Source organism: Mytilus californianus, unplaced genomic scaffold (genome assembly GCF_021869535.1).
Source record: "Mytilus californianus isolate M0D057914Y unplaced genomic scaffold, xbMytCali1.0.p SCAF_1, whole genome shotgun sequence".
Taxonomy (NCBI): domain Eukaryota; kingdom Metazoa; phylum Mollusca; class Bivalvia; order Mytilida; family Mytilidae; genus Mytilus; species Mytilus californianus.
The window spans coordinates 53786169-53812743 of record NW_026262581.1 but is presented as its reverse complement, the minus strand read 5'-3'; the positions used below and the strand labels follow the sequence as shown (position 1 = coordinate 53812743).

Sequence of the window (26575 nt, the reverse complement as noted above, 5' to 3'; positions counted from 1 at the left end):
AACGTTTTAAAGAAGATTCACGGATTATTAACTCAAACTTCGATAGCGAATCATTGGTTGACTCCAAAAATAACCTTAGTGATAGTTCAAAAACACCAACAACGAGTTTTAACATAATTGCGGAATTGGTTCACAAAGGAGGGCAGAAGCATTTAATTGATAGAAGCAACGTGGTGAAGAAAGATATCACGGACAGAGAACACTTTAGAAAAAGACGCCAAATAAGTACATATTTAATATACACTTTATTAATGTATGTATCATGATTGTACAATATTAATTGGTGTTCATACAAGAATCTTTGGGTTGTATTCTTAGATACACTAGTGTTCTAGAACAGTTCAAGACTAGAACTGCTCTAGAGGGGAACTGCCATAATCTGTTCTAGGGTATAAATGTCCGAACAGAATTTGAATTGATCGGATATTGTCAGGAGAACTACTGACACTATCTGGAAGATTTTAAGAGATGTAAGAACTGATCCCAACTGTACTTTATTTGTCAATTTTTTTTTCTTGCACACGGCATGTGTATTCGTACGTTTTTATGCACGATTGGATGGCATGGTTTGTATAATAAAAATCGGTTGAAAAGAGCACCATAGTAAAGTAAATTGACGACAATATAATACTAATTTATTGTCATACTCAAAGGCTGATCTATGAAAAAAGTAAGTGGTCAGAAAAATACATATTGCATATTCATATTACTTCTTAAAAAACTAAATCGGTTTCAAAAATATATTTTGTAGATATAGATCCTGACACTCCAGTAGCTTTCTATGCGTACATGAACACACATGAAGCAAATCTAGGGCGCCATCAGACTCTGATTTTCGACGTGGTAAAGACAAATATTGGATCATCTTATAGTAAACACAGTGGAGTGTTCACTACGCCAGATCACGGAACATACGTCTTCACGTGGACAATAACATCAGACATCCATAGTTATATTTATTCTGAAATACTTATAAATTCTGATCCATTTGGCAGCATTATTTCCAATAGTGAGGAAATCCACGATGATCATACAGCTACTGGCATCATTGTAGCAGAGTTGAACCATGGAGATTTGGTTTATATCCGGACTAATCCAAATACATCAATTAAGGGGCGAATTATGAGCGACTCTCTACGTCGATCTTCTTTCAGTGGCTGGAAAATAATGTAAACCCAAGAAAGAAAAAATCACGTTGAACACCTTTTATTCATTTTAATATACAACTTATATGAAATGCGCATGCACAAATTCAAACAAAAATGTTAAGTCGACAATTAAGTTTGATCAGTACAACGCAATATACTAACAGTAGAAGGTCATGTAAAATTATCTATAAATATGACCAAACAGTAGACTGAAATCAGTTCTATCTGAATAAAAATGCAAAGGGAAAATATTGTCAGATAAATGACAAAATATAGGTATTGCATGTATTGCAATACATTACGGAGTAGAATGTTTACACATCACAATATGAAATGAATTCCACAATGTATGCAATATTCCACGGTGGCCAACATTATGCTTTTTATACGTTTACAAGGCAATGATAAAAAGCACATACATTAAGTAAAATTTACTAACTCGGTAATTAATGCAGTGATTTTTTAGGATTTTAAAGCTTGAAACACTTAATTGAGAAAAAAAAACATAAAAATATGATTATAATAATAAAAAACACGCACATTCACAGGAGTATAAAATCCTCTATACCGTTTTCGTAGACCCATACTGCACTACCATAGTCAGACTTGCAAGGTTATATTTTAGTTATAAAAAAAGCTTGCAAAGGAAGCATATGACCATGAACAAACTATTAAGTTTCACCCGCCATGCACATTCACATTCAGTCAAAATGTTACAATCGGTAAAAATACAGATTAGACTATTTTACTGGTATCTAAAGATCTAAAAAGACGAAAAGATGTCGCTAGTGAGTTGAAACACCAACATATTGTATGAGTCAACCAATTTCTTATGTGACCGTAAAATTTATGTAGTTTCGATTTCAGTCGTTCTTCCTCATAACTCTGTTGGAGCAGTTTATGTGTAAGGAGCACACCCCGGGTTATGATATCTATGCTGTGAACATGCAAGAGCGTAACTTATTAACGGAGATATGTAAACGCCATACGAAGGAGCAGAGGGTATGTTACGCTAACGAATGGGAAGTTGACATTTGGAAAGTTGAAATCATCACGTTTGTCGAAAGTCGTCCATTTATGTCAATATCGAGAAAAAGATCGATCACGATATGAAGCAGACATTCTACTTTTGGTAATATCCTTAATCTCAATTTCACTAGGTTATTGCCTCGCAATATTGAGATGTTAGCAATGAGGATTATTCAGTGCCAGATCATCATCAATATACCTAAAAATAAAAATAAATGACTTTGCAAGATGCTGAAATAATTTTACTTTATTACCATTTTAGGGGCAACATGATGACTCTTATATATCAAACATCATCCTTTTGCAATTTACTTTCTAGTACCAGTCCCGACAAGGAGTTGTTAAGTAGGTTGGCAATCGTGCAGCATATGGTTTCAAATTCGATTAACCCTATTCTAACTGAGTACTAGTATTTAAATATCGTAAAATGCCAAAAGGACGTCTCGAAAGAAATCCATATGATCAGTTGCTGAAGAAAATTTGCTGTAATATAAATGAATTGCTTAAATAAACACCTCTATTTCCTACGGAGTGGAAAAAACGAGGGCTCGCGAACATGTTTAAACTCGTCACATTATATATGTGCCTGTCCCAAGTCAGGAGCCTGTAATTCAGTGGTTGTCGTTGGTTAATGTCTATCGTATTTGTTTTTCGTTTGTTATTTTGTACATAAATCAGGCAGTTGAAGTCTCGTTTGAAGTGTTTGTCTGTGCCTGTCATAGCTTACTATACGGTGTGGGTTTTGCTTATTGTTAAAGGTCGTTTGGTGACCTATAGATGCTTACATAATTAGTCTCTGGTGGATAGCTGTCTCACTGGCACATCTTTATAGTTTATTTTGTATTTAAAAACAGAGAAGCTCAAGCAAGGCCTGGCCTTTCGATTCTTGCCCTAGACTAACCTAAGAAGAATTAAGCTCCCTATTCCTCGGAGTTTGCTTCCGTTCTTAAAATGCATAGCCATAGCATGGACAACACTCTAGATGAAGCTCATGTAGAAAAAAATACTAAAAATGGTGGATTTTGACGAGGATCGTGAAGGTATTTTAAAATTCATTTAATAGTAGGGGTATCAACGAGTACTCGAGTACTCGAGTATCGCTCGGTAGTACCGAGTATCGATTACCAAAATGATACTCGACTAATCGGTCTCCTGTTAGAATGTTGTTGCTTTCTTCAACTTAAAAAAAAAAACATGTTTTTTTAGAGCGCCGCCCGGGAAATTAAATATTAATCAAAATTAATAAAAGTTAAAATACGATTCAAATGTTTGCATTTAAAATTCCTCTAAACAGAGGTAGGATATATAACCAAAAGCACTTTTCAGAGGATTACACATTTAGCTAATCTTAGTCATTGACCCACCTCTGTATCGCCAGAGCATATATTTTCATCAGCAGGACTTTTAGTTACCTAAAAAAGTTGAGAAATCGCCTCGTCCCAGAAAAAGTTGACAAGATAATATTTTTTAAAATAAGAACAAATTCGTTGACCCTGTGACGACCCTCAGAAAATGATAAAAGGGGTTAGTGAGTTCTAATCATGACCCCTTTGTTGGTAATTAAATGCTGTTGTTTGAGTAATCATTTTCTAAAGATATTAATTAATTACTTGATTAGATTATTGCCAGTTTACACAATTAGTACATCTAGTACGTAAATGAGCTATAAATTATGGTATAAAATTCCTTGGACTATTATCTAGTCCTAGGTAATAATATTGAGTGTTTAACATTAATAAGACAACGACCCACAATACATACAATGGGTATAATTTTGTGTTTCCATTTGGTAAATGTTTTACCGAGTATCGCTCGGTAAATACAACGAGTAATCGATTAGTAAATCTTCACCGAGTTGACATCCCTATTTAATAGTATTTCTTTTAGAAATTCCTCGAAAATTTACTCTCCAATATATGAAAAAAGAGTGCACACGCTGAAATGTCTCGTCTGTTTTACTGGCCATTGATTTTATGTTAAAAGTCTTAAAGATAAAGGTTTTACTGCAAGTATCACATAACCTTAACATTTTAAAAGACCCATGACAATGAGGTCAAGGTCATAAAAATCCTGTCAGACAGACATGTATACCTCACAGTTATTCCATACACCAAATAAAGTGGACTTATTGCTTATGGTAATTGAAAAACGGACCAAAACACAAAAAAATAACATTGACAAATGAACTATGAAAATGAAGTCAAGGTCATATTATACCTGCCAGTCAAACATGTACACCTTACAATCAATCCTTTAACTAAATTTAGTTGATCTCCTGCTTATAGTATTAGAGAAACATGAAAATGAGGCCAATGACAATGGACATATCATATGACAGACGGAAACTTCTTAACATAAGGTATCAGCATACAAGGTATGAAGCATCCAGGTTTTCTACCTTCTGGAATATAAAGCTTTATACAAATCGTATACGCCGTCACCGCCGAATAGTAATCTCTATGCATATGGCGAGACAAAAATTGAACAAAACAATTTACCACTTCATTAAACTTTTGAACGTGTAAAATATATTGCATTGTCTAAGGGAATGGCCTAATAAAACATTTAGTTTAGTACTTGATCACAGAACGACAATATATTGTATTTGGTTTTCTTGTAAGTATTTTAGGTGCAAACATTTTCCGTTTATGGAGATATAGATCAGCTTAAGGTTTAGTCTACCTGCTCATCGTTTACATTAACATGATTATATATCACTTTAATTCTGAAAATTTTCCCATTCGACCACTTCACTTCTTTGTCATTTTGGAGGGGTTTTCATTCGCCCACAGCCCAATCTAGTTTTATTAATTTTTAACCAACCCGTTTAGTAATAATTAAGATTATTTGTTTTTGTTTTGTCAGATGTTTCAAAATCTGGTGGCTTACGAATTCCATATCACATAAGAAATGCTAGAAGCAGATTACAGTATGGTTGATTGTTTGGACAATGTCTATCACGAAAAATCTTATTTTTATAAATGATAAATTAGCTAGGTAGATTGTGCTGACAAGGTAGGTCGACAGACAATGATTGAAATATTCGACTTTGTCCCTAAATAATAGGGTCGATTGGGTAGCATCAGTGAAAACAAGTTTTGACTTTCAACGGGACATCTTAAGAACTTGGTTGTTTCATCTGAAAACAATTGCTTTGCCATTTGCTATTCTAAGGAAGGATGAATTTACTGCCTGTTCCCATTCGACTAGACGTGAATCCAACAGACATCTCTCTTCGCCGAACAGATATTTTACCAGACTGGAGACACCTGGCCAACCAAATTTCTTAACTTAAATCAGCTGCGTGGATGTCTACAGAAAGCACTACTTCTCTAGTGACAATTTATGATATTAACTATATGTACTTGCCGTTTCCATAAAAACGTTTTTGATAGAATTTTTTAATAAATGTCATAACTAAAAAAAAAAACAAGAGTGCACACGCTGAAATGTCTCGCCTGCTTTACTTATCTTGATTGAATTGATGTTGAAAGTCTGTTATATCTACAAGTATCACATTCACTAATCTTTATCAATGATCCATGATAATGAGGTCAAGGTCAGACACATGTACACCTTGAAATCATTCCATACACCGAATATAGTGGTCCTATTGCTTATAGTACTTGAGAAACAGACCAAACTGCAAAAACTAACCATTGTCCAATGAACCATGAAAATGAGGCCAAGGTAATATATCCCTGCCAGACAAACATCTACACCTAACAATCAATCCATACACCAAATATAGTTGACCTATTGCTTATAGTATCCGATGAACTGACAAAACCACAAAAACCTAACATTGAACAAGTAAAGATGAAAATGAGTTCATGGTCATATGAATCCTGCCAGACAGCCATATACACCCTACAATCATTTCATATACCAAATATATGTGGCCCTATTACTTATAGTATCAACGACATAGACTAACCACAAAAAATAAACATTGTCCAATGAAAATTGGGTAAAGGTCAGATGAAACCTGCAAGTCGGCCATGTACACCTTATATAATCATTCCATACACCAAATATAGTTGACCTATTGTCAACAGTATCTGAGATAAGGACTTGACCACGAAAACGTAACGTGATTACTGATCCATAAAATGAAGTCGAGGTCAGATGAACCCTGTCTGACGGACTATAGATTTTTTCAAGCAGTCGCTAAACCATGAAAATGAGGTCAAGGACAATGGACAAATAGCAGATGGAATCTTCGTAACATAAGGTATCTGAATACCAGGTATGAAGCAACCAGATGTGAGTTAGGAAGTCATTGAATCAATGCAACGAGGTGCATTGCAATACACTTTTTTGTATTGATCTTCTTTGATTAATTGGTTCAAGTTGGACATTTGATTCAGAAGAACATCTCAAAACCACCGATGTTAGTTTATTAATAACTGTTGTGACCTTAACCTATTGACCCTTTATATCTATATGAGTCTTCCGCAACAAAATTTGGATTATCAAACCATGATTGGTGCAAGTCAGACATAAGGTTCAAAAAGATGACATACTGATACAAATATTTTGCCCAAAATTCAATTTTTAAATTACTGCTGTGACATTGACCTTTGATCTAATGACTCAAAAATCAAAAGGAGCTGTATCACCCCATTGAGCATTATCAAAAAAATTTGGTTCAAGTTGGACATTTGATTCAAAAGAACACATCAAAACCACCAATGTAAGTTTTTCAAAAGCTGCTGTGACCTTGATCTATTGACCCTTTTAAAATAAGTTGGTCATGCAGATCAACATTCAAAAACAAATATTATACCCAAATTTCATTCTATCACTAGCTGCTGTGACCTTGACCTTGACCCCTAAAAAATTCTTCTTACTCTAAAGTTGAACAAATAGTTCAAAAGAACATCTGGAAACCACCATTTTCAGGTTATCAATAGCTGCTGAGACTGTGAGCTATTGACCCTAAGATTAATAATGGTCTCACATATCCTATTTTAAAATAACTAACCAAGTTTGGTACAAGTTAAACAAAAGTTAAAAAGACAACATTTTGAAACCAAAGTTTTTCCCAACTATTGTCCTAAAATCTATACGAGTCTTCCCCACATCATGGGGGACTATCAACCATGTTTGGTACATGTTTGACATATGGTCCATAAGACAACATACAGAGAACCTTTGTATTGGGGTCAAAATTGTAATTTTGCTTAAAAAATTCAAAAACTGACCTCATAATGAACATGCACACTAAGTTTCAAGTTGATGTTACTACAACTCCATGGTTAACTACCTAAACAAAAACTTTTAACCTGAGAATTTACTAATTTCACACTATACAACATGACTTAGTTCAGTAAACCATGAAATTGGGGTCAAAACTGTAAGGAGAAGGCATGATAAGGCCACCTTTTTTGTCCAGTGCATTCGGATATCAAAATGTATTATAAATCTACCAAATAATTATAACATCATTCAGATGTTCATAAGACACTACTCTGAAGGACATCAGTATTTATATCTTTGAATATTGTCTTATTATATAATAATATTAGCATTAAGGCCTCAAACGTCTTACATTTAGAACAAAATAGCAAAAACTGCCAAAAAAAAGCCTCATTTTGAGACCTTGTTTTTACCATTTTAGATATGAGCAACAGCTTTTAAATTACCCAAAACAATATTTTGCAATACAATGTATTTTACAAATATGATAATGTGTAAAACATCTTTTTGGTTAATTTTGGAAGATTTTCAGATCAGTATTTCCAGAGTTATATAATTCTAATCATTAAAAACAAGGCAAATATTGATGTATATTTTTTTGCCAATGTCATAACTAATGATTTTGATATTTTTGTGATTATTTGTTCCATAGTTAGACTTATAGTGTCATAAACTAGACAATGTTTCCTATTTCTCATGACTCATGTATGATTTAAGAATCCTTGTAGGTTTCACTTCTGTAAATATAGACAATGCAATTTCCAATAGGAACTCCTTTTACAGCTAAAACTGTGGCACTTTTACTATGAAATTTCTTAGAAATCATATCCTGGATTGGAAAGTTCATGTGCGCTACTTTTTTGTGCAAAGGTCAAAACATAGGGTTGTGCTGCATATTTTCAACAATTATATGCCTTGAACTTCTAAGAGTTTAAACTTATACTAAAATTCTGTACTATCCCTCCTTTTACTTTGAGTCTTCTTGAGAAGTCAATTTGTCCACTATCGAACAGTATGTATACTGGTAAAATTCCCAAGTTGTGTCTTAAACGGATAGTAGCTACGATTTTCATTAAAATTATTTTTCTAATCTATATGCCGGATTTTGTACAAAAGGTTTATTTAGAATGAATAAAACCATCACTGTTTACTTTCCAATTAGCATTTAGAAGCATTTTAATGTTTTACACCTGAATTTAATTTTTGTCTGTAGACAAAAATTCGATGTTAAGCCAACCCTTATTCATATGACCTATGTTGACCTTAACTCCGCAGTTCCCAATGCGCAATCGCAAGTTGTCCCTCGAAGGGAAAATGTCGAACAGAGGAATGTTATCGCGGAAATGGAATTGTGTTTACAGTTTCTGCGAGAAAAAGAAACAGTAAAGAGGTGCAGACTAGTTATTGTAAATTGAAAATAAATAACGGCGATGAGAACGGTCATTTAGAATCATTTACAAACACCCGTCACGTTACGACGGTTTGCGAAATGTAAAAAACATTTCTGAACTTTTCGAATCCAGGTCACATTAAAATAAATCGCGACGTGTTCAAATCATTATTGTCCAAAATATCTTTATAATTTTAAGAGCAGTGATCTCACAACTTAGAAGACATTAAAAATCAACTTCTTACAATTTAATATTATTCTTCCGGTGTACCCTGCATGAAGGCCCCAATTCAATTCACAAACACGCGTATACGTTATCGGCATTGTTTTGTCATACAAATATAAAACAAGTGTATAATATCGCCATTGTTGGAGAACCTTGGGTTCGAATAATATGCAGGCATTTGGTATATTTTGTTGATTACATAATTTGATAAATGGTTTCAAATATGTATGTTTAATCTAGAGAAATTGTCAAATACGTAAGAAAACAAAAGCACGTGTTCATATTTATTTATAACTTGGTCATCTCACTCGCTGTGTCGGCAAAGTTCGGGAAGTAAACCCGATGCATAATTAATGAGATGAAAAGGCACGCTACACGATATTAATTATCAATTATTAACACTTCTGTACTTTATATAAACATTCCACCGATCTTATTGTTAATTTAAAGTACATATCTTTGATTTTAGCAGCTTTAAAACTTGGTCATTATTTTGTCAAAATCGTAGCTTCTATCCCTTTAATGATATGAAACATGGAGATTGTATCTGGGAAAAAGTAGGCAAACGAAAAAATATCTATGAATATTATATTTCTCCCAAAGAGAGGTGTGGTTTGTGAAGCAGTTGTATTTACAAAGTGCAACCTATAAACATTTTATACAGGTTTTTTGCAACATACAATTAGTGATGATAAGGGTTGGCTCCAAAAAAAAAGTAATATAAACAGAAATTGACATAACCTTTATTCAGATTAATATTTAACAACTTTAACAATCGATCCATGAAAACTGTTTATATCAAAACAAATCATTACAATTTGTCTCATTGACATTCTATAAATTTCTGTCACCTTCTTAACAGCTGTTGTTGTTAGAACAAAACACATTTTAAAAGTAAAACTAAAATAAAATATGTTAAGAAAAACACACTATAGTTATGATTTAAATCCAGTGCAAGTTAAAAATGGTATAAGGTGAAAAGCAAATTTCCATTCAAAAAAAAAAGTAAGAAAACAGTGTCCCAATGTCAACGGCCAATTCAAATATTAATCTGTCTAAGACTAATAACTTTGGGTTCTTTTATAAAATTTTCATAAAGAAATGTATGCGTGAGGTCATTAAAATGCAATGTCTTTATATTTTTATTTCCAAAGGACATAACTTCTGTAAAATAGTTGACCTGTGATGATTATCAAACACATCAAAACTCAAAATCTGGAAAGAATTGTATGTGTGTCCTTACAATACGGACTGACACAAGGATGGATACCTTGTATTTATATAAAAAAAATGGGCATGTAGTTTGGCACTGAAGAATGGAACATCGTTATTTAACATAATGATATGACACAAACAAACTGTAATGCTGTTAAATCTGTACCCAAAACAATTATATATAAAAATAATAGAATGATGTTCAGTTTACATGCATTTTACTTTCAACTAACAGTGCTTATTTGAAAGGTTTTGTCATTAAACCAATACCAATTCCTCAAAATATTTTTCAGAGGAATGTTTTCAAACTAGTTAACTGGGGAACACTTAAGCCCAATTTTACACTGTTTTTGCTTCATGCTAACAAAATTTCCCTTAAAATTCTCTAAAATTTTTACCCAGATGATCACTTTGAAGAAATGCACTGAAGGTTTAATTTAGAAAAAAAAAAGATTTTGCCCAATTGGTATTTCAAAAGGACAAAGCCTTTCAAATAGACACTGTAATTAATTCTACAAAAATAAGATATCAATCTGCATACAATGTAACATTTACTCAAACACAACATGAAGTTCATTTATTTCCCTAACCACTCTTTAAAGATTTATCACTTTCTGGTTACATAATCTAGACAGCTCATCAACACTTTACAGAATATAAAATCTAATATCGCTTGGTCAAATTTTAAATTTAATTTTCTAAAATTCAGTTTCTCATCAATCTAAGCAATCAAATAAAGATGATGCCTCTGACACATACATAATATGCATGACAAGCATAAAATTGTATATACCATCAACAACTGTTTCATTACTGTATAATCAACAATATAAATGTTATAAAAGACAAATTGTTTTTTTTTTCATTTTCCTCAAAACTTTTGTATAAAAATATTGATACCAGTTAAGTAATTTCGATAATGTATATTTTTTTTGTTTTTAGTAACTACCTTTTTTTATATCAATAAATCAATCTTCATTTGAATTTCATAATCCCCCATACTATTAGTCAGAAACATTTAATATTGGATGTATTGATTGATTGATTGATTGATTTACAACCAGTGGCAAATATTTTATGCATATTAGTGCTCCATATATAATATCACAAGACCCCACCCAAGACTTCAATAAACACTCAAAACCATGAAATAAAATCAAAATAATCAAATAAAGGCAACAGTAGTATACCGCTGTTCAACTATGTCAAAAACTATGAAGGGTATTACATAAAATAAAACCTTCTATAATCAATTGATGATTATCTTTTAGAATTTCACTGATGGTGTTGTATCTTTATTTATCCCCAAAAGAAGTACAAAAATATATATGAAACAACATGAACACAATTTAAAAACAATGTAGTTAATTTTTGGAATTTTTACTTGGGATTGAAATACATTGTTCACTACACATGTGTTTTAAAAGGAAAGTATGCATTACTTTTATTCACAATATCTAAATTGTATGTACATATAAAAGAGCCAAGTATTCAAAACAATTTGTACTTTAGTGACATCTTAATAACTGACATGTAGGAAAGTTTTCACTGTAATTTTGATATCGTTACTCTATAATGATATCAAAATTACAGGGAAACTTTTTTCTATCACAACATTGAGAACATCCTTTTGTTTAAATTTTTATTAAATTTAACATGTCTGAAATGAACAATTGTCTCATGTTATCAAACTCATCAGTCAAAAGATAGATTGATTCAGATAACAACTATGAATGGAGTCACTAAGGGATGATCTCTAAAGTTGTAATACATTTATTCAATACATAATTCTACTAACTTTCAAGGCAAGCTATATACATACAAACATATTATACGCAAATATATATGTAAGTTCTAGATACTTTACTTAAGGATAATTGGTAAGTAGCTAGAATTTAAGCTTAACAACGAACTATTTCAAATTAAATCAGCTTTGATATACTATTTCAAAAGCTGGCCTTTTTGAAACATGTGACCTTTTGTGGCACAAAAAACTGAAACCTGAAACAATTTGTAACTTGCTTTAAAACAAAACATATTAAACAAAGAGATTTTATTTTTATTTTGAATACAAAAACAACCTAACATTATTACAGTAATCATATGTGGATCATCAAAATTTGTTGCACAAAATGTACAAGTTGCAACTAAAATCTGCAAATACTTAGCTGCCTCTGAACATAACAATTCATCATAATAAATCATTAACTTTTCATTCAATACTAATATCTTAGATTAATATACATAGGCTAAACATTCATTGAAATCCATCATACAAAATTTCAAATTCTTAAAAAGCTCAAGCCCCTTCTGCCATTACAAAACACCTTAAAATGTAAGCAAAATCAAAACAGTTTGCTTCATATAAAGAAAAATTTAATAAAACACATTACATCAATGAACAAGCATGTGTCCATAGTACAAGGATGCCCCACTCACACTATCATTTTCTATGTTCAGTGGACCATAAAATTGGGGTCAAAACTCTATAAAATTAGAAAGATCATATCATAGGGAACATGTGTACTAAGTTTCAAGTTGATTGGACTTCAACTTCATCAGAAACTACCTTGACCAAAAACTTTAACCTGAAGCGGGACAGACGGACGGACGAATGAATGAACAAATGGACACACAGACCGAAAAACATAATGCCCATAAATGGGGCATAAAAATAATAACAAAGCATTCTTTTCTTTTTTTCTTTGTTGTTTTTGTTATCAAGGTTCTTCCTTTTTCAACTAATTTGTTATGATTTAACAAAATTGTTCAATATATTACTCAAAGATAAAAAAAACACCTTCAGTTTTTATTGTAAAGTGTTCTTTTTGACATTTTGGTTATGCAAATTAAGGGAAAGCCATTGTGTTCAGAACCTTAACTAAGCAAAATATTTAAGGATCATAAAATTAATGAAAAAACATGAAATTCTCATAGCTAAGTTAAATGGTCAAAAAAACATTAAATTCACTTTCACACCATAAAATTTTGATTTTGATTTTTAGATAACTTAGCCATGAAAAATATGTCTACATGTAATACACTAATGAATACAAAACTGCAATCTAAACTTAAGTACATATATTAAACACTTAAAATTTAAATCCTCTGATTAAAATTAAAACATATCATAATATCTTTTAACACAAACAAATAAGCTTGAACTCAATTTCTATTGAAAAGTTTTGTGAAATTATCTCCATAATTCCCTAAAAGCTTTAAGAATTATATCATCTAACAGCTATCATACTGACAAATATCAATTTCACTTTGTTGTATATTTCAGATGAGATAAACAAGACTAGAACAAAAATAAACAGCTCCATAAATAAACAATGCCCAGGTGATTGTTATTCCAATAATGTTCAGAATTTACTTGAGACACATCTGAATGCATTATTGTTTTTTTGTCTATCTTGAAGGAGTGTAAAAGAAACATCATATATTAGCAAATGATAACTGTCCTTAGGGACAGGTGGTGTGAAAACTGTTTCTATTTATAGTATCAACAGAGTCGTCTGCCATGTCTGTTTCAACCAAATTATGAAAGACTTTTGTCACTGAAATAGACCTGAAAAGAGAGAACACAAACTAAACTTGATATAGAAAACAACATCGTTCAATCTTTCCTAATCAGTTGTGAAAGTTTTCAGTATTTGTAAACATAAAAATTCTTCAAATTTGCAACCTACGCAAATTCCTAAAAGTTTGTAAACAGCTTAGCCTTTCATTTTATAAACTAACTAAATAAATATTGAATTATTGTATTGGAAAAGCTTCTGTTTGAATTTCAAATCAATCTAATGAGAAACAACAGCAGTGTAATTAACACTGTAAAATGGCAACATAATGAATTTGATCATGTTTCCCTTCAAAACATTTGCACTATTCAATTTATAGGCATGAAGATACCACATTTTGTTTTCAAAATCAACAGATGATGAATAAATGATTATGCAAAATATAATATACTGTAAAATTCATAAACTTTTTAGAATCTTTTATAATTGTAACAAGAGTGCACACGCTGAAATGTCTCGCCTTCTTTACTAATCATTGATATTATGTTGATAGTCCTAAATATAAAGCTTTATTACAACTGTCACATAAACTTAATATTAACCAAGTAAACTAAACATTGACCAATGAACCATGAAAATGAGGTCAAGGTCAGATGAACCATGCTAGGCAGGCATGTACAGCTAACAATTCTTCCATACAACAAATATAGTTGACCTATTGCTTATAGTTTAAGAAAAACAGACGAAAACACAAAAACTTAACACTGAGCAATGAACCTTGAAAATGAGGTCAAGGTCAAATAAAACCTGCGTGACTGACATGTAGATCATCAAATATTTCCATACACCAAATATAGTTGAACTATTGCATATAGTATTAGAAAAAAAGACCAAAACTCAAAAACTTAACTTTGACCACTGAACCATGAAAATGAGGTCAAGGTAAGATGACACCTGCCAGCTAGACATGTACACCTTACAATCATTCCATACACCAAATATAGCTGACCTATTGCATGCAGTATTAGAAAAAAAGACCAAAACTCAAAAACTTAACTTTGACCACTGAACCATGAAAATGAGGTCAAGGTCAGATGACACCTGCCAGCTAGACATGTACACCTTACAATCATTCCATACACCAAATATAGTAGACCTATTGCATACAGTATAAGAAAAACAGACCAAAACACAAAAACTTAACTATAACCACTGAACCATGAAAATGAGGTCAAGGTCAGATGACACCTGCCAGTTGGACATGTACACCTTACAGTCCTTCCATACACCCAATATACTAGACCTATTGCTTATAGTATCTGAGATATGGACTTGACCACGAAAACTTAACCTTGTTCACTGATCCATGAAATGAGGTCGAGGTCAAGTGAAAACTGTCTGACGGGCATGAGGACCTTGCAAGGTATGCACATACCAAATATAGTTATCCTATTACTTATAATAAGAGAGAATTTAACATTACAAAAAATCTGAACTTTTTTTTCAAGTAGTCACTGAACCATGAAAATGAGGTCAAGGACATTGGACATGTGACTGACGGAAACTTCGTAACATGAGGCATCCATATAAAAAGTATGAAGCATCCAGGTCTTCCATCTTCTAAAATATAAAGCTTTTAAGAAGTTAGCTAACGCCGCCGCCGCCGCCGCCGGATCGCTATCCCTATTCGAGCTTTCTGCGACAAAATTCACATTTTTAATTTTAATAGCATTGTTTGTATGCAGTGTTTCCTGAAATTGCAATAATCTAAAATTTTGTGCAATGTTGAACAATGGCATTTATAAAAAAAAAAAGTCAAACTTTATAACAATAACTCTTGTATGTCATATAAAAGTGAGAATTTAGGTTACCTGTTTTACTGCTGTCCATACTCCACTGTTACAGCTTTGGTCTTCAGATATTCATGTAAGGCTTCTTCACCTGAAAAAAAAATAGGAAACATTAAAATTTGATTTGAGGACTGTCATGTCATATGGATCACAATTTAAAAGGACGAAGAAAAAAAACTTAAAGACTGACTTGATATTCCATAGAAACAATATTGGATTGCTGAGAGATTAAATTTTAAGGTGAACATCAGATGGTGTTTAATGCCTATGTCAACACTCTTGTATTCATCAGGGCAACCAGTTTTTATTGATGGATGAAGCCAGAGTATCCAGTAAGAACAACCAACCTTCAGCAAGTAAATTGGCAATCCTAGTCAATAGAGGTCAGGGTTGAACACACCTTACCATGAGCTGGATTTACACTCACAAGCTAAGGGTTGACAGACTCACATAAAAAAATTGAACTTATATTAAGTTAGATGGTGAAAAGTCGAGGTTACACATCAATAAACTCTGTAAAAAAATCTTTTATTACTTATAATTCCAACCATGACAAGATCAAATATTTCATGAACACTTACAGAACTTTTTTGTTTGTGTAGGAATTAATACTTATGATGTCATGAAAATTGTTAATACATGTATATGCATAAACTTTTTGGTTGCCATGACGCTGACCAATGAAATAAGACATAACATATAACATTGAAATTATTAACATATATCCCACATCTTCCTTTATCTATATCTAAAAATAACAATTTGGAAAGTTGGGCATTTTAAATTTCCCTTTAGTAGACCTTGTAGTGAATTATGATGTAGACAGTACTAAGTTGCACATTTATAATTTCAGGAATATTTTTACAGTATTTTCCTATGTTCTCGCATGACAATCTACAGCCTTTTCCAATTACCAGTTATCTTATATTTTAAGTCACAAACATATGATAACTATATTTCGAAATGAAACTAATTGTTTTTTGAAATGCATTCAAATTCATATTTAGTTGGTAGTTAAAATAATTACTAATCAGAAGATGTAACACACATGCTTATGAAGTATTCATTTCCATTTCCCAATTCAACTATGCCTTTTAAGTAAATCACTTTCAAACTCAATGATAACCACAATCACAAAAGGCAACAAATTTATATTCAATGTCAACATGACATGTGAACAGCTGTTCTATGATCCTCGGTAAATTTATAAATACCATGTTGTGTTGTGTAGTTATGAAAGGAAAAATTAAGCGTAAAGACGCTTCCAAGAAACTGATCATGGAATCATTAGTTGATTCTGATCATTATAAGCAATTTTTTGTTGGTAAATATAATAAGAGCAGAATGTGTGGGATTCTCATGTACAGCTTTGAATTTCTGTTTTCACAATGGCCAGATCCATTTTCAAGTGCTTAGTTGATAAATAAAATGGATAAACAACTCATTATTCCAAATTCAAATCAATCCCAAGGCTGAAACATCCATTTTGTATGCAACAAGAACATTTAGTCTCTACGGACCTTTCACAAGTATTTATAAAAATGCAATTTAACAAGTTATGGACCTTGCAAGAATATAAGCTGTCATTTTCAATTGTACGTCAATGAACGTTGTCTCTTGTGACCTAGTGGTATATACTAGCGTTTTCTGTGTTTGTTAAACATGATCAATGATCTAATTCATTTATGTCAAAAACTATAAAAGACTTTCATCAATTCTTTAATGGAAAATAAAAAGCATTTTAAGAAAAATCCATTATATTTGTTAATTTCTAATCCTTCTGGGTCTTACTTGATAAAATTTTAATATGGTGATGTGTTAAGTTTGTTTTCATTATTGGATAATGTCTCTCTACGTGTTAATATTGACATTCATCAAATGTATAAAATCAGTTTCCCATGTGATAAGAATAAGAATTTATAAGAATTTACCACGATGATTATCTCCAAGCAATCTAAATTTTCAAACTGAATTGTTTAGCCTGAATTATGTCAAAGGGACTTTACAACTTAATTAGAATTGTGTAACTGGTGGTCTCTGGCATGTTTGAAATAAGATTGAAAAAGATTAAAACCATTTATTTTGGCATGTACTGAAGCTTTGCAAATGGAAATCTTCATAATACCTTCGTAATGAATCCAAAAATAAATTCATGACACTAGTTTTAATGCCCACAATGTAAACTTTTAACAAGTACAGGTACAGTTTAAATCTCATGACTATTAATTGGGAGAGCCAAATTTACAAGAGCTTGTGAGTATCAAATCTAGACGAGTCTTTACAGAACAGCCAAAAAAATACAATAAATTGGCCTACTAGTTAGGTGGAAAATTTGGATACTTTTTTAAACTTAACATTTCTTTTCTACGCTGAATATTAACATTACATCATAATTAGAACTAGAGGCTCAATGGAGCCTGTGCTGCTTACCTGGCCTTATTTTTAAAACTGATACATACAATATCTAAGAATATTCACAATAATTTACAAAGAGAACACAAAAAATGCTGACTGTGCCAAAAACAACTAGCCCTAAACCCTTGACTAGTAAAACTTGGTTTTGGCTAATGAAAATTAAAAAAAAAATAGTTTAACAGGAATGGGCAAAAATTGTCCTTCAATCTAAGGAGTTATCTGTCTATTTCAACATGTTGATTGATTAGAAGATTTTGTCCTGCAGCTCATTAACAGTTTCTCTCTGTCTACTATAGTTTGTGTAAAAAAGGGTAAAAATTGTTATTTACGGGCTGATCATTAACTGTTTCCCTCTATCTATTAAAGTGTCCACAAAACATGGGTAAAATACACTCTGTCAAGAGCAATAACTTCTGTAAAGAGTTAACTTATTTGTAGATTTTGTCCCGCTGATCATTTTTGCCAGTTACAAACACTTTATCTATATTTTTGATTTTATATTATAGTTTTAAAGATAAAACCAAAATTGCAAAAACTTTGTAAAAAATCCTCATTTAAGGGCAATAACTCATATAAAAGTAGCTGCATGACAGTTTTGGTTAAAATATTGTCAGTTCTGATCATGTCTGCCCAACTCAGATGATCCTTATCTATAGATTGCACTTCTGTAAATATAGACAATGCAATTTTCCATAGGAACTCCTTTTACAGCTAAAACTGTACCACTTTTACTATGAAGTTTTGTAAACAAGAGTGCACACGCTGAAATGTCTCGCCTTCTTTACTAATCACTGATATTGTGTTGATAGTCCTAAATATAAAGCTTTATTACAACTGTCACATAAACTTAACATTAACCAAGAAAACTAAACATTGACCAATGAACCATGAAAATGAGGTCAAGGTCAGATGAACCATGCCAGGCAGGCATGTACAGCTAACAATTCTTCCATACAACAAATATAATTGACCTTTTGCTTATAGTGTAAGAAAAACAGACAAAAACACAAAAACTTAACACTGAGCAATGAACTGTGAAAATGAGGTCAAGGTCAAATAAAACCTGCGCGACTGACATATAGATCATAAAATATTTCCATACACCAAATATAGTTGACCTATTGCATATAGTATTAGAAAAAAAGAACAAAACTCAAAATCTTAACTTTGACCACTGAACCATGAAAATGAGGTCAAGGTCAAATGACACCTGCCAGCAAGACATGTACACCTTACAATCATTCCATACACCAAATATAGTAGACCTATTGCATACAGTATACGAAAAACAGACCAAAACACAAAAACTTAACTATAACAACTGAACCATGAAAATGAGGTCAAGGTCAGATGATACCTGCCAGTTGGACATGAATACCTTACAGTCCTTCCATACACCGAATATACTGGACCTATTGCTTATAGTATCTGAGATATGGACTTGACCACCAAAACTTAACCTTGTTCACTGATCCATGAAATGAGGTCGAGGTCAAGTGAAAACTGTCTGACTGGCATGAGGACCTTGCAAGGTACGCACATACCAAATATAGTTATCCTACTACTTATAATAAGAGAGAATTTAACATTACAAATAAATGTGGATAGTGTCCACATGTGGACACAGATGATGCCCCCGCTTGCATATGATATAGTTAAAAAGGGACATCACTGAAGAACAATAAAAGTAATGCTATCCAAATTTGAACTTGGTCTGAGTTTTGTGATAATAAGCATTGCGTGTAAGTCTCATAACATTTGGTTGAGGCTAACTTAAGCAGAGAACAGAAACTAAAAATTCAGCAATTTTTATATTTGTAAACACGCATAACTCTAGAATGGTTGTGTAGAAGTTTTATAACATTTGGTTGAGACAAACTAAAAAATTCAGCAATTTTTATGTTTATAAAGGGACATAACTCAAGAATGGTAAAAGTGTCACCACCAAATTTCATACTTTATCTGTATTATGTAGTAATAAGCATTGTGTATAAGTTTCATAACATTTGGTTGAGGCAAACTAAAGTTAGAAAACGGAAACAAAAAATTTGTACTTGATCTTAGTTTTGTGGTAATGAATATTGTGCATAGGTTTCATAATGTTTGGTTGGGGCAAACTTAAGTTACAGAATGGAAACTAAAAATTTTGCAATCTTTCGATTTATAAAGGGGAATAACTCAATAATGGTTAAAGTGACACTACCCAAATTCAACTCGATCTGTGTTTTATCAGTGGAAGTCAACATTAAACATTGCATTGTATAAAGCATTGATTGTAGTTGATTCAACTATAATCATGGACAAAGGAAGATAACTCCAATTTTAAAAAATACTTGATATTTAGAGGAAAATAAAAATTTTGCAATTTTTCCATTTAAAAAGGGGCATAACTCTAGAACGGTTAAAGTGACGCCACCAAAATTCAATTTTGATCTGTGTTTTGTGGTTATAAGCATTGTGTATAAGTTTCATAATATTTGGTTGAGGCAAACTTAAGTTAGAGAACAGAAACAAAAAAAATTGCAATTTTTCCATTTATAAAGGGGCATAACTCTAGAACGGTTAAAGTGAAGCTTCCAAAATTCAAACTTGATCTGTGTTTTGTGGTAATAAGCATAGTGTATAAGTTTTATAACATTTGATTGAGGCAAACTTAAGTTAGAGAACGGAAACTAAAAATTTTGCAATTTTTCCATTTATAAAGGGCATAACTCTAGAAGGGTTAAAGTGACGCCACAAAAATTCAGACTTGATCTGTCTTTGGTAGTAATAAGCATTGTGTATAAGTTTCATAACATTTGGTTGAGGCAAACTCAAGTTAGAGAACGGAAACCAATTTCGGGACGTACGTACAGACGGACAAGGGTAAAACTTAATGCCCCCACCGCTTTTCAAAGGTCAAAATATAGGGCTGTGGGGCATATTTTCAACATTAATATGCCTCGAACTTTGAACAGTTTAAACTTGTACAAAAATTCTGTACTACACCTCCCTTCACTTTGGGTCTTCCTCATAATTCAATTTCACCGCTATACATGTGTACTTATACTGGTAACATTACAAAGTCATGTCTTTACGAGATGAAACAGAGATCATATCTGGGAACCAGTAGGTAAACAAAACAAAATATCTATGAATATTATATATCTCCCCAAAAAGGGTGTGGTTTGTGAAACAGCTTTATTTACAAAGTGCAACCTATACTAACATTTATTCAAACAGAAAAATCTTTAAAAACACTTTTTCTCACAACACTAGTTATTTACCAGAATCATAGCCTAAAAGAAATCACTGCATATGCTCTAACTTTTAATTGACAGTACATTTTATACTCCCACCCCTGTTTCAATTTTTAAAGAATTTGAAATCAAGACTTTAATTACCGGTAATGTCAGCTTTCCCTATGTGCATGTTTTCTGACATCGAAATGCCTAGAACTTGTATGAAACTATTCTAATAACAAATTGAAAGCATTTCAGGATACTATAAATGTAAAGTGTAGTAGTTCATCATTACAACATTCAAGATTATATAAAGTATCCAATCCTGCCTCTGTCTCCAGTCCACATCTTACTGTATGCCTATTGGTATATAAAAGTTCACAATTTCTGCCTCAAATGGTCAGTTTAGAAATCTTGTCACAATAATATTATCTCTTACTATATATCTAACATATTTTGGCTAATATATGAACTAGAAGTGTTTGAACAAAGCAATATTTGCAATAAAATGTATATGAAGTTACCAGTCTGATATATGAATTCACTAAAAGTTTTATAGAACTGACTGCTGGAATATGTTTTTTGCATAAATTCCAAGCACAGTTACAAAAGACCTTTATAATAATAAAATCATAGCCTTTATAGGTTAAATTATCTGTTTTCTTACCCAGGGGTTAGGAATTTTTCTGTTTTTGCACCTGGGGCCTCAAATTTGCTTAATAATTCTGCTGTTTCTGTGTATATGGAATATTCAGTACATTTTTAGGATAGAACAAACTATTGTTTGTTTTATTGAGGTATATTTTCATCTCTAGCTTGTATTTTTTTTATGCCGCAGTCACAAGAAAGCACATTCAGGTTTAAGGCTTACTTATGGGTTTTCGACAGGACAAAAACACACCAACAACAATATTTATTAATGATCTATAGAGTTCAATGACTGCGAAAAGTAAATAAAAGCACTTCTAAACAATTTAAATTACAAATGTGCATATATCATGAATTTACTTTGCATACAGGGCTTTAGGTAAACTATGCATACTGTAAACTGTGAATTTATGCTGAGTAAAAGCCCAGGATTTTCTCAAATTTCATGAAATATTTATAAAATTTTATTTTTGATTTAATTTTAATTAGACTCTGAAGATAAACCAGATTTGGTGAAATTCTGCATGTTCTCTTTTTTCACCCAATATAGGTTGCACTTTTGTAAATATAGACAATGCAATTTCCCATAGGAACTCCTTTTATGGCTAAAACTGTACCACTTTTACTACGAAGTTTTGTAAAAAATTATATCCTAGAATGGAAAGCTCATATGCACTACTATTTTTTTCAAAGGTCAAAATATAGGGCTGTGGGGCATATTTTCAACATTTATATGCCCCAAACTTCTAAGAGTTGCCGCTATACATGTGTACTTATACTGGTAACATTACCAAGTTATGTCTCTACGAGATGAAACACAGAAATCATATCTGGGAACCAGTAGGTAAACAAAACAAAATATCTATGAATATTATATATATATCTCCAGTGTTCTCCCCAGGGCCTTATAACATCATGGTAATGTGATGCTATAATCTTAAATGTGATGCTATCTGAAGTGGTTTTCTTATAGATTATGTTATGGATGTGATGCTATAGTTTCTAGAAATAAGATGGTATTTCAAATTTCCCTGTTTCCCAGGATGCTAAATTAAATATCTGGGGAGAACACTGATCTCCCTAAAGGGGTAGTTTGTAAACAGCTGTATTTACAAAGTGCAACCTATAACAGTTTACAAGATAATAGACAATACTTGCATTTTTATCCCATGTTCTATTTTAGCCTTGGTAGCCATGTTGGCTTGCAAACAGATCATTGGACAGTGGACACATTTTTTAAACTTAAAACTAAAAGGATGACTGAGGCCATTTTGGTTGCATTTGGCATTGTAGTAGTTTCAGAGAAAATGTTTTTTGTAAAAGTTAAAAGATGACAGACAATGATGCCAAGTTATATTCTTTAGAGCCAAGTGAGCTAAATATAACTTGACTTGAGTTTTGTACTGAACATTCTTTCACTTCATCAAGAGTAATGTAATTCATTGAGCTTATAATTTCTAAGGATAATAATACAATAAACGAAAAAGATTATTTCCTTTCCAAGTCAATGTAAAAAATGCACTCTTTATGAAAATCTAAACGTTTCTATGATCATTTGTAATGATGATAAAGAATGAAACTACAATTACTGTAACATTCTAAGCAAATAAAAGATATATGACACTGACAATTTAAAGAGCAATCAATTGAAGTGAATTGTTGCAAGGAACTCTTTGATAAGTCTTGGCAGTTATTATATAACAAAAACTTATCTTTGCAGCAATTTATTGTTCTTTTGAGGCCAATAAAAACCCATTTCCTTTTACAACAAAAGTCAATATCTTTCTACTTAACAAATTACCACCAGTCCTATGCTAATATCATCCTTAAATTATTATTCTGCTGAAGGCAATATAATCTACTTTTCAACAGTATCCTTTGTATAATAGTTTGCACTGTATAAGAGAATTATTCTAAGAGATAATTGTGTCTTAAGATAACTTGTCTGTGCTTTCATCTTTCTAGGATGATATGCACTGTCATCTTTGTTATTTAATCATACCAAGATGTAATTGAATTTGATTAGTTGGTATTAGGACATGCTGTTATATACCAGTAATTGACAGTCATTGCTGCACCTTCCATATCTTTTATAATGTCAGTTTTCAGTTCAATTCATTCCAAAACCTGTCTACAGGCACAAAAGTACATTAGATCATTCTCAACTAATTCAATAAGTACACAATATAATTAGCTTGTAAACTTAATAAGACCTTATTTGTTGTGATCATACAAAAATAATTTATTTTTGAACACAGGGATGGTGTCATTATTTTTGCAATTTTTCTGATTTTTAAGCACTAAACCTGAGTTAAGAGAGATAACTGTTTTCAAAATCAGTAATTTCTTTGTAATACGGTAGTCATTTTCAACACTATTTTTAAGCATTCTGCATAACATTTGATTTTTTTTTGCTTTTATTTTATCTCTTTTTCCTTATTATAAAATTCTAAGCAAAAACTTCATCATCTTCAATAGGAGTAATCAATCTTTTATGATTTTAACTATAACTGTGAGTGAACTCACAAAACTCTTCAAATTCAATTATCTCCCCTTTATCAATTTTTTTATTCCTTTATTAAGATCCCTAGGTAGTTTTCTACAACTGTGTAAAAATTCTTCAATTTCTGTCTCAAATGGTCAGTTTACAAGGCACATAAACAGACAGACTTATATTACGATTTATATAACATTTTTTTTTATTAATGTCTGAAATACTATTATACCAATGAAAAGTTGCCTCCACAGTCAGAAAACAGATCAAGAATACCTGATTCATATAATTACCAAAGTTATAATATAAACTGTTACAAAGAGATGTGTCTAGCTTTTAAACAAGGAATTATTTGAATCTGGAATAATTTTAAATTCTGGAAAATTGATAAGAAATGTACGATGAAAACTAACCCAACTAAATAGGGTTAGCCAAGCATGCATAGCACATGGGGTTACCCTGGTTAGTTAGTTCATACTGAATTTATCCGTGTAACCTGCACCTTCTATTAAGTTGGGTTAGTTTTCATCATATATTTCTTATAATTTTCCAGAATTCAAAATTAATCCGGATTCAACAAACTCCTTGTTTTTATGTAATTTTGATACAATTTTTTGAAGTATAATGCAAATGTTGAAATTAAAATGGAAATTCTGTTAAATGTCAACTTCAAAACATTCGAAGTCAATCATGAACCATGAAGGTGCAGGTTGAAATAATCTCCATGGAAATGGGAAGTGCCAATGCTAATACAACTGCACATAAATACCATTGACTTATCATAAATAAAATATTAAAAGTGATTCACTTTAAACAGACCTAAACACAAACTTTAATATGTAAACTATGCAAAAGTTTCATAAACAGAGATATGTCTCGCCTTTTTGTAATTTTGATAATGCAAATGTTGAAATTAAAATAGCAATACTTTAACATGTAAGTTATGCAAATATTCAAAGTCGATGAACCATGACTGAAGGTACATGGCTAAACAATCTCCATGGAATGAGATGTGCCAATGCTAATACAACTGCATACCAAATACCATTGACTTATTATAAGTTGTTCCCTTTAAACAAACCTAAACACAAAAATTAACTTGTAAACTATGTAAAAGTTTCAAAGTCAATGAACCATGAACCATGATCAGGGGTGGGGCTATATAATCTCCATAGAAACATTACTTGCAAATGCCAATACATTTGCATACCAAATATCATTGACTTAACATTAGCAGTTCATCTTAAACTGATCTAATCACAAACTAATACATGTAAACTAAGCAAAAGTTTCAAAGTCAATAGACCATGACTGAGGGGGCGGGGCCAAATATTCTCCATGGAAATGAGATGTGCTAATGCTTATACAACTGAACACCAATTAACATTGGCCTACCACTAATGGTTCCCCTTGAACTGACCTAATCACAAACTAATACATGTTAACTTAGCAAAATTTTCAAAGTCTATAGACCATGACTAAGGGGGCGGAGCCAAATAATCTCCATGGAAATGAGATATGCCAATGCTTATACAACTGCATACCAAAAATCATTGACCTACCACTAGTGGTTCCCCATAAATTGACCTAATCACAAACTAATACATGTAAACTATGAAAAGTTTCAAAGTCAATAGACCTTGACTGAGAAGGCCGGGCCAAATAATCTCCATGGTAATGAGATGTGCCAATGCTAATACAACTGCATACCAAATATCATTGACCTACCACTAGTGGTTCACCATAAACTAGACCTAATCACAAACTGATACATTGTTGACGCTACTGCCGTCGACGCTGGAAACAGCATACCTATGTCTCGCTTTTTGACTCCGTCAAGGCGAGACAAAAATGAAACATGATGAGGGGAAGGTGCCATATAATCTCCATGGAAATGAGACAAGCAAATGCTAAAACTACTGCATAGCAAGTTTCATTGACTTACCATAAGTGGTTCATCTTGAATTGACCTTAATCACAAACCTTAACAAGTAAACTATGAAAAACAAGTGAAACTGCGAGCTACTGCTCACTGATGATACCCCCGCCGCAACTGGATAATTTTAATAGTGTAAAAATATGTAAGTGTTTGCAATTGTTAAACAGGAAGTTGTTGAGTGATGAATCTGAAAACACATCAGACGGTATAGCTGACTTATATAAATCCTGAAACCAAATTTCAGAAATCCTTGTGATGTAGTTCCTGAGAAAGATGC

General features: G+C 32.0%; 1 protein-coding gene across 3 annotated transcripts in view; it reads right to left on the bottom strand.

The window, feature by feature from the left end:
• Nucleotides 1-9722: 9722 nt before the first annotated feature.
• The window catches only part of LOC127721441 (cytosolic 10-formyltetrahydrofolate dehydrogenase-like), a 61398-nt gene continuing 44545 nt past the window's right edge, over nt 9723-26575 (bottom strand). For all 3 annotated transcript variants that reach the window (XM_052228182.1, XM_052228192.1, XM_052228175.1), the window contains exons 23-24: nt 15603-15672; nt 9723-13781 (exon numbers count right to left, since the gene is read on the bottom strand). In XM_052228182.1, the coding sequence (XP_052084142.1) occupies nt 15608-15672 (65 nt within the window). In that variant the 3' untranslated portion in view covers nt 9723-13781; nt 15603-15607. The remainder of the gene's footprint in view (nt 13782-15602; nt 15673-26575) is intronic.